General features: G+C 42.2%; 1 protein-coding gene across 3 annotated transcripts in view; it reads right to left on the bottom strand.

The window, feature by feature from the left end:
- LOC8041750 (glutamate receptor ionotropic, kainate 2) overlaps window positions 1-16,075 on the bottom strand; it is a 398,324-nt gene that overhangs the window by 110,447 nt on the left and 271,802 nt on the right. For 2 of the 3 annotated variants that reach the window (XM_040215999.3, XM_040216001.3), the window contains 2 exons: window positions 14,619-14,735; window positions 3,184-3,387 (listed from right to left, as the gene is read on the bottom strand). In XM_040215999.3, coding sequence (XP_040071933.1) covers window positions 3,184-3,387; window positions 14,619-14,735 — 321 coding nt within the window. The remainder of the gene's footprint in view (window positions 1-3,183; window positions 3,388-14,618; window positions 14,736-16,075) is intronic. The other variant, XM_040216000.3, reaches the window with a different exon arrangement.

The following is a 16,075-nucleotide window of genomic DNA, read 5'->3' as shown; positions in this document are numbered from 1 at the left end:
TATCGGGGACTGCACACCTATCGTAACAAACGTCAGTGTTAAACAACATGCCAACTACTCTGCCAAGCTCGCCCGTCTCTCGACATGCCCTTTTGAATTAAAATAGATGATTTCCACAAGCCTTTCTCTGAAGTGGGCCTTTTTCATACAAATAGCTGACCTTGATTATGAGATAACTGGACCGTTTTCGCCCCTTGGTCATCCAGTGTGTTGTTACAGGTGTGTCCCTTAGGGATTCTTGTTTTGATATAGTTTCCAGATTGAAAATAAAATAAAGACAATTAGTGCATTAGCTAAAAAAAAATTTCCTTTTACATGGGCTGCTTGTCTCATGCCCCTCACCCCAGTTTGGAAATTCTGGATTGTCATGTCCAGCTGGTATTGATTTACCCTGTCATTCTACTGTGGTGTCGATTCTCTTTACAGGTGCTGTAATGAAGGACTTGCCTTCTGGGGTGCATGGTCGACTTGCATCACAAGCTGCATGAGAAGTGTGAAGAAAATTTCCTAAGCCCGTGACATGCAGCCTCTTTCATTCAGCGCACTCCTCTGGCGACAAGCGCATGATTACCAGCCGACTGTAGCTTCACTGCAACTGACAATAAACAATGACGGTAACAATTTTGTATGTTTCATTTATTGTTTACACACATTACGTGTTAAAATAACCCTTGTTATGAACTACATCATTTCTATTCAGGTGTGAATTGCACACAAAACCAAATGTTAGCGTGGAAAACAAGACCGTGAACTGTATGGTTTTAGCCCGCTAGCCTGGGGTCTTGCTGGTATCTTGCGGTACTGCTGGTACTATGCCGGGGATTTGTGCTGGCAGCAGCCCGGGAACTCGCTGGGAAAAAAGACCGGGAACTGTATGGCTTGAGGCCGCTAGCTTGGGGTCTTGCTGGTATCTTACCGTATTACTGGTACTACGCTGGGGGTTTGGGCTGGCAGCATCCCGGGAACTCACTGGGACGCCCAGTGCCGGGCGTCCCAGTCAGTCCCAGTCGCTGGCCAGTGACTGGCAATCTCACTGGCCCGTTGTCGCCCCACGGGGCGTTTCCAGCGTCGGGCCAGTAGGATCTTGCCGGCAGACCGGTAACGCCCCATTCCCAAACCAGCGAGTTGTGCTACTTGGGGTGGTGTTTTTTTTTTTATTCGCATTGGAATTTTTCTTTGTTTGATTTTTTTCCCATGTTTGCCTAAATATATTGTAACTATTGTGTCACTCAGATACCTTATTTATTTTTTCAATAATAGCCATATATTAGTAAAATAATGTCTGCAAGTTATGTAATAATGATTAAATTATTTCATGAGATACAGATTTCCAAAATTTGCCATTTGTCGTTCGAGCAGGCATGTTTGGCAATTTTTAGAAAACTAAATAAATTTTTAATAAATATTATTACTTTATATTACAAGCAAGGTGTACCCATAGTTTGTTTGTAAAAAGTTTTAAAATTCTCCTAATTTTATTGTTTTAATTATTCACTTTCAAACTTGCCCCCTCCATCAGTGCGCGTTATTGCAACTGTTCACCTCTCCCTGCCTTACGATTTTTCTTGTCTCCAAATTTTGTTTCTGGTCAAAACTAAGTGTGGATTCGTTTATACCAGACACTAGACAATGTCATATAAAAACATCAGTTGATTTAAAAATGTCGACCAGCCACCCTTTGGTCGATCTTATCTGAAATCACCCCCATACTTAATTTTTGCGCACGTTATGACCTAATTAAAAACGACATTACCAAAGATAGCACAAAAGCGTTTTGGAGAAGCGGGTTTGTACCGTAACCCAAAACGCAATCCTGTTGCGTTTCCAGAGCCGCGGAGCTCTACTCGCAGTTTTACTCTGCTAGCAAAATTGAATAAAGTGCCCCCCAAACTTAGCTCCGCCACTGGGTTCCTAAATATTGAGCTCGAGTTGGCTACTTACTAATAAATCTGTCACCAAAACGATCGGGGTGCCTTCTCAGGAGGGGATAGAAATCGAGAACCCAAACATTCTTCAGGTAGTTCAATCGGCCGCCGCAGGGACTGTCAGAAACGGCAAATGCCATGGCGGCGTTAAGTTTGTGGCGCACGGTACCCTAATAAATCCATGTCCTTTCACAGCAACAAATATCTCCTCTTTGTTTATACCGTATGCTACAATATTCTTAAATCGGCGCATGTTTTTTTTCTTTTTTCTATTCAGTATATAATTGAACCGAGAGCATTTCATTTGCTTTGCGGAGAGTTTGATTACCCATGTCCTTTACAAAAACACCGCGCGCATCCAATTCTCAAAGCGTTGCTCGAGTTAAGCCAATGCAAAGTGGCATTTAGCCCAGTTCCACTTGTGCTCTATACACGAGGGTACTCTAAAGCTCTGTAGTAACTCCGATATTGCAGTTAGTAGCTAATAGATACTAAATATATCACATCCCACTATGAATCGTACATGTGACTGGAGGCACGCAGTAATTTAACCAAACCATAAGTGTTCAGTGCGCAGAAGGGATATGTCTCGATTTTTCCATAAGTCGTAGAATAGATAAAAAATCAATTTTTTATACTTTTAAGCCTTATAGAAATAATTTTTAAACATGGGAGAGATGCCGTTGCGAACATAAAAGTACGCTTCTCAGTAGACAGTGTGATAATAATAATATAATTTTTTTTTTTAAATCTCAGTGTAAATAAATAAGCTTTTGATTTGAAAGCCAAAATTTTGCGACAAGAACAATATTTTGAATGTGCACAGCGAACAAGGCAAATAATTTGTCACATGTACCTACTGAAGAGGAAACCATGCATAGTTTATTTCTATTTAGATGCGGGAAATTACAGTGGCCAAGTTATTAAGCACAATTAAAAATAGCCCGTCCGGTGACTTCACTAGTTTTAATGTCCTTGACGAGAAATATTGATCATATCTATGCAGACGTAGGAGCCCACTGTAAGCTGTGTAGCAGAGTGGTGTCTGATGTGCACGTCCGAATGGTTTGGACTCTTAGAGAAATTATATTTGAAGCACACAAACAAATAAGATGAGTACGAACAATTATGGCACACATATAAACTAATATTTGTTATAATTGTTATTTTTGTTATAAGAAGCGATGGAATCCTGCTCGTAGAAGTTTAAACGGGAACATGGCTATTCCACGGTGGAAATATTTATGTCCAGCCTCACCCTGTCAATCAGCTCTCGTATCATGCCGTTCCACTCGCCAGAGGAAGTTGGAGAGCCATACAGACCGTCCTTGACTAAGTGAAGTGAATACTGAAATCCTATCTTCTTGGCCAGGGCGTCCATCAGGTCGACACAATATCCTTCGAACCGGTCATTTCCCACTCTGAGGTGGGCATCCTTCTTGAGCATTGTGTACGGAGGGTTCTGCCGAGCAAACAAAATTTCCGGATAAGTGTATGACTTTCAACTAGACCACAACAAGAACATGCACGTCAGGCATGGGGGGGGGGGGGGGGGCCCACCCATGACAAGATGCTCTATGAGGGGGAGGGGGGAGAGGATGTCCCAGCGAAATAGAAGTTTTGGGAGGGGGGAGCCCGGGCCCCATGCCCCCCCCCCTTGGCTACGTGCCTGATGCGCTTAAAACACAAACCGGGTCTGCAGAAGTTCGGACCCATATATCTAGTAATGCGGATTCTTAGGCCAGTTGGTGCTGAAACTTTGAGAACATGATAGCGCTTCAAGACATGGACGAGAGTAAGAACGAGACACCATACATCTATGTCTTTGACCAATGGTATGTAGGAAAACTTGGTATTTGTTTTAACACGAATGGGCAGTGCTGTGTTAGTAACATACCAAAAATAAGACTCGTGTGCTTTGGGAAAGTCTTTTCTTAGTATTTAGTCTTACATTGGTCTGGAGACTTCCGAAGAGATCATTGAATTAACTTTAGAGTTTCATTAAGCAAAGATAAAATCAAGCACGCAACAAATAATCGCTACGGCATAGCTCCGAAAATTCTTTTTAGGAGAAACCAAAATTTAAGAGTTTGTGATAAATACCAAATAAGTAATTAGTGGCAAAAACCATACACTTATATGACTCATAAAAAAGTTTTATAAGGCTTTTCCTCTTTAAACCATGATTAAAGCCTTAGACTAATGCTTATAATTACACATGAAACGCGGCTTTACGTGAAAATATTTAAATTGTAAATATTTTCGGAGGCAATATTTACCCGGTTTTAAGGAGTTAGCTTTGCAAGATGTGAAACAGAAACTGCCTCATGGGGTCGTTATAATATATGTATACTTTTTGTATATTTATAACAGTAATGAAGCTCTTTATTTTATTAAAGTCAGACGCTTTACGCCCACGCCGCAGTAATCATGTCGCTGAAGAGGATAAACATCTTAAGAAATACAAAGGCATAAATTCATTAAAGCTTAAATTCAGGAACCTTATGTATAGACCTCCCACAAAATATATGCTGGGCCAAAAAAGTGACAGAATGACACTACTTAAATATTTAGGTTGGCGATGCGAGCTAGTTTGTACATACTTCGAAAATGGAAAAGATCGCCAAACGACGAGGAGTTAAGGAAACAGAACGGAAGGGGACTAGCGCTGAGTTTCAAGTGATGTGTTTACTGGAAAGAAAAAGCGAGCAGCAGAGGTAATCAACTGTCATTGTCTGTCAACTCATGCCAAGGAAGACTATCTCCAATAAAAGCAAATAAACCGATATTTGTCTGACACATCGGTCCAACCCTTCCATTTTGATGGCGTAAGCTCCTGTAATTTCTCTGGCACTCTCATAGCCGCCCCTTTCAGTGATGTTGACGTTATCTAAGTTATGGCAACTACCACAATCTGCGCAGTGTCCTCCATGTCCAAACTCTTACAACCTTAAGAACTTGCACTTAGGTATGATGTTTTAGGTGGTGTTTTCGGCACCATCAAAGTTGCCACAACTGTGCCCAGAGTTGCAGACAAGTGTGGGAAAAAGCAGACATGTTCAGTAAAACATAAAAAAACAATATGTACATTGTCCTGTATTTGTTTTTTCCAAGATTCCTCAGACCTGTGGCCGAGCGTACATCGGACAGACAGGAAGGTGCATAAACCTGACAAAAAGCGAGCATGACTGGACCCTGTGATCGACAGCGTGGGGGAGTCTCTTTCTATATTCTGTGCAGATTGTGGGTGTCGCCCTCACTTTTATACCGTAGCCATCATTGAAAAGGGGAGGGGGAATCAGTGCCAGAGAAATTCTAGAAGGTTCTGCATCAAAAAAGAAGGAGGACCGATGTGTCAGCCAAGTACTGGTTCATTTACATGGGCAGGAGATCGCCTTTCTTGGTATGCGTCGATAGACCATGACTGAGTGTTTTTAAGTCCTCATTTCTGTTTCTTTCCATAAAACGTACCATTGGAAAGTCAGTAATAGTACTGTATTCTTCTATTTCATTGTTTCCTCGCGGCTTGCGCGCTCTGCTCCCTTTTTTGAATATTTATCAAATACGAAACTTTTGTGGCGCTTTTCAGCATATATATGGATCTAGGAATGCTACTTTAGTTTATTGGTTAAGGTAGTATGAAATGCACATAGTTCATACGTACACCTAACGTTTAGGTATTTGCATGACATGCTAGGTCAAAATAATCTAAGATTTAATAAGTCTTTTTTTACAAACAAAGTGCGTAATATGTTGAAAGGATGCCAAAAGTAACTCAAAGTACGCATAAGATGCTTTCAATTTAAAGATCAATTATGAGATATTCACTTTCGCAATCATATATTTTGTCACAAGAAACTTTTATCTCGGGTATTTTTCGGAATTTGTTAAGGTCCACTTTCTTTTTAATAATCATTGACAAAACTGCATATTTGTTTCAAACAAGAGAATCTACCGAAAAAATATATTGTGTTGACCGATAATTATTTAGGCTGTTATTTTATGATTACTTAATAACCAGCTGCGCAATTGAAGTTTTTTTTTTTCACGAAGCGTTTTTTACATATTTAAGCGAAGACAATGCATCGCATACTTAAAACATTGAAGCATTATCAGGTGCCAGCAAGTTGCCTAGTAAAGCAGATGTAAAGAATTGGTGGTAAATAAACCCTTCATGACTTAAGCATATGTTTTATTTCATTATGCAAGGTAAAGCTAACTTTTTAATTTGTATTTTAAAATCTTTTTTTCAGTTTAAACTAAAGCGTCAAGGAAAACCAGTAGATAGCTCAATTTAAGGAAGACAGGAAGCTTCTGCGAAGCACGGCGGTCCATAAACTTACAGATTATGCAAGAGCTGCAGGTTAGGCCAAGTTAAAATGCGTAGGATAAGAAACAAAGAAAGTCTCGCTGGCCCATCGACGTTGCTCGCGCTTTCGGAACCCAGAAATTTTAAGCACGTTGTCTACATTTTCCCTAACCTGACTGTCTCAATGTTTTTGTGGGTGTACGGAAAGTTTCGAATTGGAAATATAAGTTTATTTTCACCAGATGAGTTATTCACGCGAACCTAATAAAAATATAATTATCATAAACACTGCGGTTGTTAACAAATTCTCCTAATGACAAAAACAAACATAGTATCAATCTTCTTTTCGTGAGATGAGTAGAATTCTTGCATAAAAAGCTTGGCCGCCGTTGTGTAAAACGCGCGGTGCGGCTCTTTAATAACTGCGTTGCATAACTAATTGCTTGAATGCCAACAGACGTTTCACCAGTGATTTAGGATTCATGCCAGCGATGACAACGACACATAAATATCGGAATATTTATACGCCTGACGTGCACACGACACGAGCTGGCACAGAGAGATAGAAAGGTATATAAGCCATATCCGAACAGGTTAAAAATTAATCTGCTAGACTGGTTACACATTTTTGGCACGTGTTCCTATTTAAAGGTTTTTAAGGATTTTACATATTTACGTGACTGCAACATTGTATAAGGTAAAGAAGTGCCGCATTTGAATATGGGTTGCTAAACGTTAAAGTATTTTCTTAGCTTAACATTGTATATTCCCAGACGCACATACCATTAATTTTTAATGTTGAACCCAGGTAGCACGCCAGAGAAGCGCTTAACTTGGTACAAGTCTGTCAATCCTAAGTGCTTAAAGGGATCATGACACGATTTCGAAATAGTTGAGCGCACGTAGAAAAAAAAACACACAAACAGAGAGAAAAAAGTTCGCCATAGAACTTTTGAAACCAAAGCGTATACTTTTATATCTTCTTTCCTTCGAAAGCTCTCTGCCTTTTCACTGCGATACATCTGCGGTGCCAAAGCACATAAACCAAATCCACGTCACCTACCTCATCATATTTCTTAAAGAATATTCTGATCTATATTTTGTAGCATAATTAGCGATGTGAAGGAAATTGACAAATTGTATAATGCTCGAAGCCATGCGCCATCTATCGTGTGGTAAACGAAGCAAGAGAAAGATCAGAATGCGCCTGTGCTGTCAACCCACAAGAGTAGTCTGCTAAGGATAGCTCGGCCGAGCGCGTTATATGCCGGTCACGGTTCATGCTATATGCTGATAAACATGGCGTCGGTTGTGATCGGCGACGTGGTCGGCGTGGTGGAAGCTCATCGTTCCGGGTAGACAACTATCTGACTGAATTCTCGTCATGTGTCGCGATAACCCAGCACGTCCTAGACGGGAAGATACATCCACTCGTGCGGCGATATTGTGGCGGCACCCTCAAGACAGCAGAAACGCTCCTGATGTCGTGTTTGTTAACTTCGACTACAGTGGTGCTATGCTCTCTTAGCATTTTTTTCCTAGAATATCACCCGGATTTCTTATTTTGCGCGTTCCATGCGTGTGTTCAAGTTCAAGGTATTTAAAGGATGCGAACTTTGACGCGTTTTCATTACCCTAGAAAAGTGATTAGTGTTAGCAGTCCTGAACTCACACGAGGTCTATGTGATCACGAAATTATATTTCTACGTTGCTATATCGCTGCTAAGATTACATCGATTTTTTTTTGCAATCGTAAAAAAGGGCGTTTGGTGAGATTTGTGCTATCGGTAAAGTCGTGTGGTAAGGTCGTGATCGTTCAAGACGGCGTACGACATCTTTTTCTTTTCTTTTTCATTTACTCGGCCCTGCGAACCTATCCTGACAAAATAAAAACAAATAAAGCTTGAGCCCATACAAAACTCTGACCATTTTTTGTTTCACCAGTGAACGGCAGCGTGTCCCCTCTTCTTAAAAGGCGCCGCGGAAACAGCTGACAGCGGCGGAGAAGAGGCCGTCGTGCTGACGGCCTGCTCCGCTTGTTGCAGTTTTTGCAGGAATGTGAACGCGCGGCGCAGAGCAGTTGTTCTGGTCGCTCCGGTCACAACGGACGCACTCATAGGTGACGCGCTCATTGGAAGCGCCCGAATTGAAGTATATGCAGTCGGGAGCTTAAAAAAGAAACAGCTGCAGTTTCGCCGCTTACCACTTGAGTAACCTCGTCGAAACACTTGGTGCAGGTTAATCGGTTTGAGGGACCCCATGTCTAAGGTAATCCGTGTATGCTCGGAAAATTCCGTACTTTGGAGTCGCCACTTCTTTTGTCCGATTCCGACGAGGAACTGGAGTCTTCGTCGGAAGAATCGCCGCACTTTGCAACAGGCGTACCGGTGTATGGCACCAGCAGAGCCGTAAAGGGGAAGAGTTTGGCCAGTCTACGATCTTGCTGCCGTAACGTCCCCCTCTTGAGTGAGCTAACCAGCCCGAGCCGCAGAGCGAGAGGCGTGAGCGCATGCGCGTGAACTCCCTGTTGCTCCCAGCTGAGCGGGTTGGGCCGCAATTTGCGTTCATTCGTCCGGCGGAAGGCATATGATCGGCATCTAAATCTCGGTCCTTTCCTTTTATTTGAGAGGGTCTGGCAAGCAAATGATATAGTGTTATTCTTTGGTTTCATGAAGTTTTCTCCTTGTATGAACGAAACGTCTATTGAGGAAATACAAAAATACACCCATGATAGACGACCCGTAGCCTCAACGGTGCTCTGCGCCTACAGCGTGTTGCGTCAGAATGGCGGTCGTCTCCTCGTTGCACCCTTCTTCATCTCTCGCTGCTTCGGCGGTCTCCTTTCTTTCCATCACTTTTATTCTCTTTAGCGCCTTCGTCGCCAACCCCACTGGTCAGACTCTCCCCATATACTGCTCTGGGACCAGTCCCTTGCTGCCGGTGTAGCGCAAAAAATCTGAACGGATTTCGCTCAGCTGCGATGTGTCCATGGTTGTCGCTGTGATGAGGGGCGCCGATTCAGAAAACATGTCGGTAGCATCGGAGCCATCAGCGCAGTAAATGCATGTGGTAAAAACTACCGGCACACCGCCGGCTCGCCGCTAACGCTCCCGTTCTCCTACTGCCGAGAGAACTTCCGGATCCGGAACAAGAGCAGGTTACGACCGATAAAATTACGCCGCGGCTTCTTTTGCGCTGAATTGGAGCGGAAAAGAAACTCGAGATTTCATAAATTTTTATTTTAGAAGTTAGTAAACCGAAACAAAAACGGATGGCTGGTCGGCGTTCAGTGAACATATAAGGTTTAGTGTAAAAGTTATTGGGCAAAAGTAAAAAGGTGATTTGATGGTCTATTTAAGTTAGGCCTAATACCGTTTTGTCCTAGGTACTTTGTTAATACCTAAGTACTACTTTTCGTTTTTTTGTCTTGTTTTTATGTTTGTTCGTTCAGTCGCTACATAATTGCAACAGCGTCAGACTTAAGCAAAAGGGGCCAAGTATAACCCGAAGAACCAGCAGTGAAGCTAAAGTCTGGTTTTTGTTTAGCAAATTAGACCCAAGGTTGCCACATGGAAGCCAGTCGTCCAGAAGTGAAGCATCACTCAGGCAATTATTCGACAATTAATGCCCAGATATGTCAGGTCAAATCCAAACTACCAAGTGTGAAGCCTAAGCTTGGTGGTAATTTGGCGAACTAGGGTCAAGACACCCAGGTTATAAACAAAGAAGTTCAAGCTTGCCCTTATTTAGCTTCGTCGAGCTTTTTGATTGGATAAATTTGAGACAAACACTAAATTCTGACACAGAAAACTGTCCTACACTCTAAAACCGGTCTCTCATAAAAAACGCTGTCCCTCTGATTTTAGAGGGGACAACAATGCTTTCAGGGGGACAGCTCTTTTTAAGAGGGAAGTTGAAAAATAAAATAGCAACATCTAGAGGGACACCAACATATTAAGAGAGACCAAGGAAACCGTTTCGTTAGTCCCTCTGAACAGGAAAGACAGACAAAAAGATTCACGCGTGCCCTTCATATTAAGAGGGGACTGGTCCCTCTTAACTGGACCAATGTAGTTCGGTCAGGAGGAGGGGGGCAGGCGCACTAATCCACGGCAAAGAGTTCGGACTGTGCTAAGGCTTCGCGCCAATTCACGGAGAGCTGGAAACGGTCGTTGCCGGAGAGTCGCAAGCGTCATGCTGCTCGTTTGACTTCCTTCGGGTGAGTAATCCTGTCATATTGGCGCTTTTGTTTTGGGTGCATTGCGGGTGGGAATAATGAGCCATCAATATGTTCACGCTGGCTGTGAGATGCACGAGCTTTGCATGTAGAGTGAGAGTGTTCAGCTGTAGTCCGCGGACGCGGTCGCTTCCGGGATCTTCTCGTACAGCTAGGACAAAGCGTCGCTAATCGTTTGCCCTGCCGTGAGCCGCAGGGCTGTCTTTCGCACAGAACACTTTTAGCGGGTTAGGGTGTCCCAATATGTACGCGTCTGGCTTAGGCTGGTGATATCAGACCATTTTCTGTCCGACGCATTTGTCTACTTTTTAATTTCGAACGCGCGTTCGTTCTTCTCCCAGCTCGAGCTGCTAGCTTTGGCAGTGCAACGCCGGCATTTTATTACCGGCAATTTCCTTGTATTTTATCCGTGAGCGTACACTGTCAGCATCGAGTACTACAAAGGATGGCATCACCCTGCCTAAGGCAAAGCCAACATAAAGGCACCCTAGCTGGGGCAGTCAGTGTTTGTAAGCTTGGCTCGCCGATTTGTTTCTCGGTGTGCACTCTAAATGCTTGAGGTTGACCGCCCGAGAGCGTTGATTGACAGAAACAATGTTGGCGATTTTGCTTTTGTTTGCCTTCACAATTCATTACAGCAATTTACACTGCAACGTTATGTTGTAGACATCGTTAGCGTTGCAGTGATTATGAACATTTTTTTCTCAAGTGGGCGGCGAGCAAAAACCCATAATGTGTGTGTATGTTTGTGAAAGGGGCAGGGAGATAGGACGAGCACAAAACAAAAAGAAGAAATAAAGGTTTGTTTTTTTTTCTTCGCGCGTTCGCGTTGCGTCAGCGTCGCGGCGTCTGCGGAAAGGGGGGAGGGGTGTAGCGGTGGCCAGGGAGTACATTTTTTTTTTTATTTCTTTGGCGTACTGTTTTGTTCGTTATATTTTGACGGTCGTGCCGGCACAGCTACCGGCTTTTTTTTTTTTTTTTTTTGTCGCCGACCATGTTTTTGTTTTTGGAGATTTTATGATGTTTATTATGCTCTTTGTTTTCTGTAGCTGGCTCAATATTTTTTTTTTTCTGTGTCGTACATCCGCGAAAAATATATAAACAGAAGTTTTCTTTTTTTTTTTTTTTCTTTCTTATGCGCTTTAGGGCTAGGTTGACTATGGGCGTTAAATGACTGACCGTTATTAACAATCTTGTTTTCAGAGTGAGGCAATGGCAACGAACGTAGACATGAAGGAAATCAGGCGGGGGTTCCGCTCGGATTGCTCGTGTAAAGAGCTCTACCGGGACCCTCTGCACGGTGGAACGCACCATCCTGAGTGGTGAGCCTACTGCGGCCACCCGCACACGGTTCACAACGAACTCGGTAATTATTAACTTTTTGTATTCTGGTATGTAGGTAGGCTCTATTTACGTTCTGTTAACATATGCACTGCTTCTGAAAAAAAAAATAGTAAATGAATGGCTTGCGGCGAAATGTTTACAGAACTGTAATTTTTTATTTGATTATGTTGCTTTCTAAAACATGCACTAGATCACTTCTGCAGCTTCGAGCCGCAAATGCAATCCATGCTTTCCAAAGCACATGGGGCTTCTAAAGTTCATCTACTACTAAATGCGTTTTTGTTTTGTCTTGGTAACACAGAAACGATTGATTCTCGTAAATTAATTAAAACTGCAGTCTATTCTCGTACCAAAAATTAATAGTAGCAGAAGTTACGTCATAAGCTAATGTCACTCGCTATTTCATCGTATACAGATTGGGTTCCGAATCTTTGAACTGTTTGCACTTTATTTTCGCATTTGTTTCCTATCGCCTGCTTGATAACAGGTGAAAGCGCTTCATTACCCTTATTCTAATTCCCACTCTCTGTATCTAAAGGAAAACAATACGGTCTTTCATTCAGCTAAAGGTGGATGCACAACTTCGGTTCCATAACACGATCGTCACCATGCTGGGAAACCTGGAGGAGGTAAAAGGGGCCTTCTGCGGAGACAACCCAACAACATTCTTGAACATTAAGACCATCCTCCGGTCTCGATTGGCCAGAAGTTCTCTCATCACCTATGGTATGTGAAAAAGCGAATGCAAAAATAGAAATCTAAGTTTGACACTGACGCAATTTTTTTTTTTTTAACAATTGCTGTTTGCAGGACGATTTTACCTTTGACGAAAAAGTTCCAAGACCCAAGACTTTCTTCGGTTCGGAGAAAGGGATCGTTTCTGGGAACTGGTCAGTGAAACTCACCGCTAGCACGACTATGGAGGGGGCACTAGTCATGTGCTTATGGGTGTATTACACCCATAAGCATATTACATAACGGGACTCTCCTACCCTGTGGCATGTGGACAAACCCTTGGACTCCTCTAGGGTCTGCTCGTTGAAAATAAAGTGTTTCGATTCAGTTTATGTCGGAGAAGCTCATAAAATCGCTTATGGCCGTTCAAAAACAACAGAAATTCTGAGCTTCTGCTGATATCAAGAGACACCGAATAATTCGTTTTTAATGCTATGAAGTAGGTAAATACGCTCTGAAAAAAAGCACAGGGTTCTACTTTCCCGAGCCAGCACTTGGAAAGTCAATCACCGTAACTCACGGAAGCAGCTCAGCGAATCACGATGCCGAAACATAAGATTAGACCAAAAAAGGCAGTCCGAGTTGTGACATTAACCAATGCAAAACATCACGCTTGTTGTGCTTAATGTCGTAACTCATTTTTTTGGTATAATCATATGTTTCGGCATCTACATTCGCTGAGCTGCCTCCGAGAGTTATGGTGATTGTCTTTCTAAGTGTTGTGCGGGAAAGTAGACGCACGGGCTTTTTTTTAGAATGTAATTTTCTTTTTGTGTTATCCGCTAAAAACAGTTTTTTTTCTAGCACGATTGTATTGTTATTGTTTATGATAGGCAAAATGAGTCACTTTGCAGCACGAAATTTTTTGTGTGATAGTTTCCAAGAAACGCCGATTTCTGGCGTCGTTCTAAGTCTTTTTTATTCGTAAAAGCTACCAGAACATCTTTGTAGAATTATTATTTTGATAAAGACATATCAAAATATTTTCTTGTGTCATGGCAAATAAAACAGCGTTTACTCTTAAAGATTGTTACTGTTTTCTTTAACACATTGATTCCGTTTATCAAACAAGATATACAGATCAAATTTCAATTCTGCTACGCAGCACAGAATAACTTTGGTTAAACAATATCAGCGAAAGTGCGAGAAGTGCAGTGCAGCATGTCAGCTGACACTCAAAACACGAAGGAGCAGAAATTTTACGATACAATAACAGAGGTAACTTAAAGCCGGGGTCACGCTGCTTATACATCATACAAAATACATTCTGCAGACATGTTCCAATGCGAGTCACCGCGACATCTGTGCTTTGTATGCCACGTGACAAAGTAACCTCTTGATTGGTTACCTCGTGGCGTACGAAGCGCGGATGTCGAGGCGACTCGTTTCGGAACATGTCTGCAGAATGTATTTTGTATGAAGTATAAGCAGCGTGACCCCGACTTAAGGGGGACTGTACCCCTGCATTTTAAGCGGGCCACCGTCCCTCCGAATTTAAGAAAGAAAATATCTAAAAACTGTCCCTCTTACTAAGGGACTCTGACCTCAAATTTAAGGGAGACGCCGCCTCGCTCACTTTAAGAGGGGTGGTGTCTCACTTAATTAAGAGGGAGCATCTCCATGTAATATTAAGAGGTCTGTCGCCCCCCTTAAAGTTAAGTGGGAAAAAATCGAAGAAATGTCCCTCTTACTAAGTGGGACCGGGCTTAGAGTGTACCTAAGGATTCAGATGTACACCAACCGTATTTACGACTGCTACAGGCATAAGTTCTTTCTTATTGAAACTGTATTAGACAACAGATTGAGCTGAATCAACTTTATGCTGACTATAAAATACTTTGAAAGTTAGCACAGGGACAAATGACGAGTGAAGGTGTTGTCTGAAGTTATCAAACTGACCAACAAATGAACTTTTATGAACTTTGAGAGTTGCGTTGACAACCGTTACTGCCAAATTTCACCAGTACTCATTCCGCCGACTGAAACTCCAGGCGTGTGTCTAAAACGGGACATATTGACAGCAACAGCTGTGGACACATCTTACTGCCAGAAGCTGTCAGCTACGTACGACGATCGTTGTCACTCGGAATGTCCGGTTTTGGATGGCCTCGCTCAGCTCCTCTTCTTTCTGCTTCATGTAGGCCCGTGAAAATCGAATTCCAGTCCTCTTGTTCCATGTTCCCACCTTCATAGTTCATTAATACCGGCAACAAGAAAAATTTAAATTATATAAACATTAACACCCTGTCTCAATTAGTGTAGATATAGAAATAGAAATTGCAAATTGCACGTGCAATATGAACAGCAGCAAATTGATTTCAATTTATCAATATCAGCATTATCTTCTTTCTTTAGGCAAAACTGATGATCTCACAAATATATTCTAGGACATGATATCTGCACCCCTCGTGGTAACAAAATAAAACACTCATTGAACAGAGTCATGCCGGCCAAAAGTCATGAGCAATCTGAAGGACAGGCGCATCCAACATAACTTACGCCTTCTCCAATCATTTTCACGAGTCTTGGCCACGCCTTCCGTATTTGTAGAGAAAAAAAATTTATACCAATGCACAAATGTAATTATAGAGGATAACTTACCTTCTGTAATAGCCCCGATAAAAGTTCCTATACTCTATAATAATTCTTTAAAACCAAGGACATTCTGATATAAAACTATTTCGTTTGCATACTTATTTTTATTTTTAGGGATATAAGGTATTTTTGTAAGAATAAATGATTTATGCTTATATTTTACACTAGATATTATCACCAATAACAATCGTAGACAAGACTATTTTCGAAAGTCTGAGCTATGTAGTCATAGTCCAACTAGCTCCACAGTATCCGCAGTAAACCGCTCCGCGTCAGGACAAAATATCCTAACTCATGCTCTCTAAACTATATGGATCAAAATGCGATATGCATGGTGCACATAAAACTTAGCCCGAACGCGCCAACAGTGCCTCTTTTCATGGAAACGATTTCCTGACCAAAGTTAAAGAATGGCTTCGTGGCGTACTACTGAGTGGAACCACCCGATCAGGGTATGCCGCTCGCACACAGTCGAAATCGAGCTTGGAGCACGGACAAGGCATCTTTATTTTGCTACTGGACAATGCAGGGTTCTTAGACAGGCTCTCACACAATGATGGATAGGCCAACGCCGACATCGCCTGTTATTAGACGCCTCATTCAGTATAAATATAAGACAACTGCTGATTCAGCCATCCCCTCACTGCCGGCTTATACTCACCAATTCACCCTTGTTTGAAAAATTGTCGATAAATGCGTACGTCAGGGAGAATCGTTCAATGCCTCCTAGTTAGCGCTCCTTTGAGAGAAAATGCAGTTCATCTGTTCCGTTAACGATTTGTTAGCACTACGTATGTCCCAATTCATTTAATAATTTGTTTCCGGCCTACACGATGCGTTTAAAAACCTTCAGTTTTCCCTGTGGGCAGCACCAGCAACAGAGTGTCAATCCGACTCTCGGCAGGGGACAGTCTAATTTTGCAAGACCTG

Source organism: Ixodes scapularis, unplaced genomic scaffold (assembly GCF_016920785.2).
Source record: "Ixodes scapularis isolate PalLabHiFi unplaced genomic scaffold, ASM1692078v2 PGA_scaffold2__306_contigs__length_199485367, whole genome shotgun sequence".
Taxonomy (NCBI): Eukaryota; Metazoa; Arthropoda; class Arachnida; order Ixodida; family Ixodidae; genus Ixodes; species Ixodes scapularis.
The sequence above is the reverse complement of the archived record's forward strand: the minus strand, read 5'-3'. Positions and strand labels throughout refer to the sequence as shown.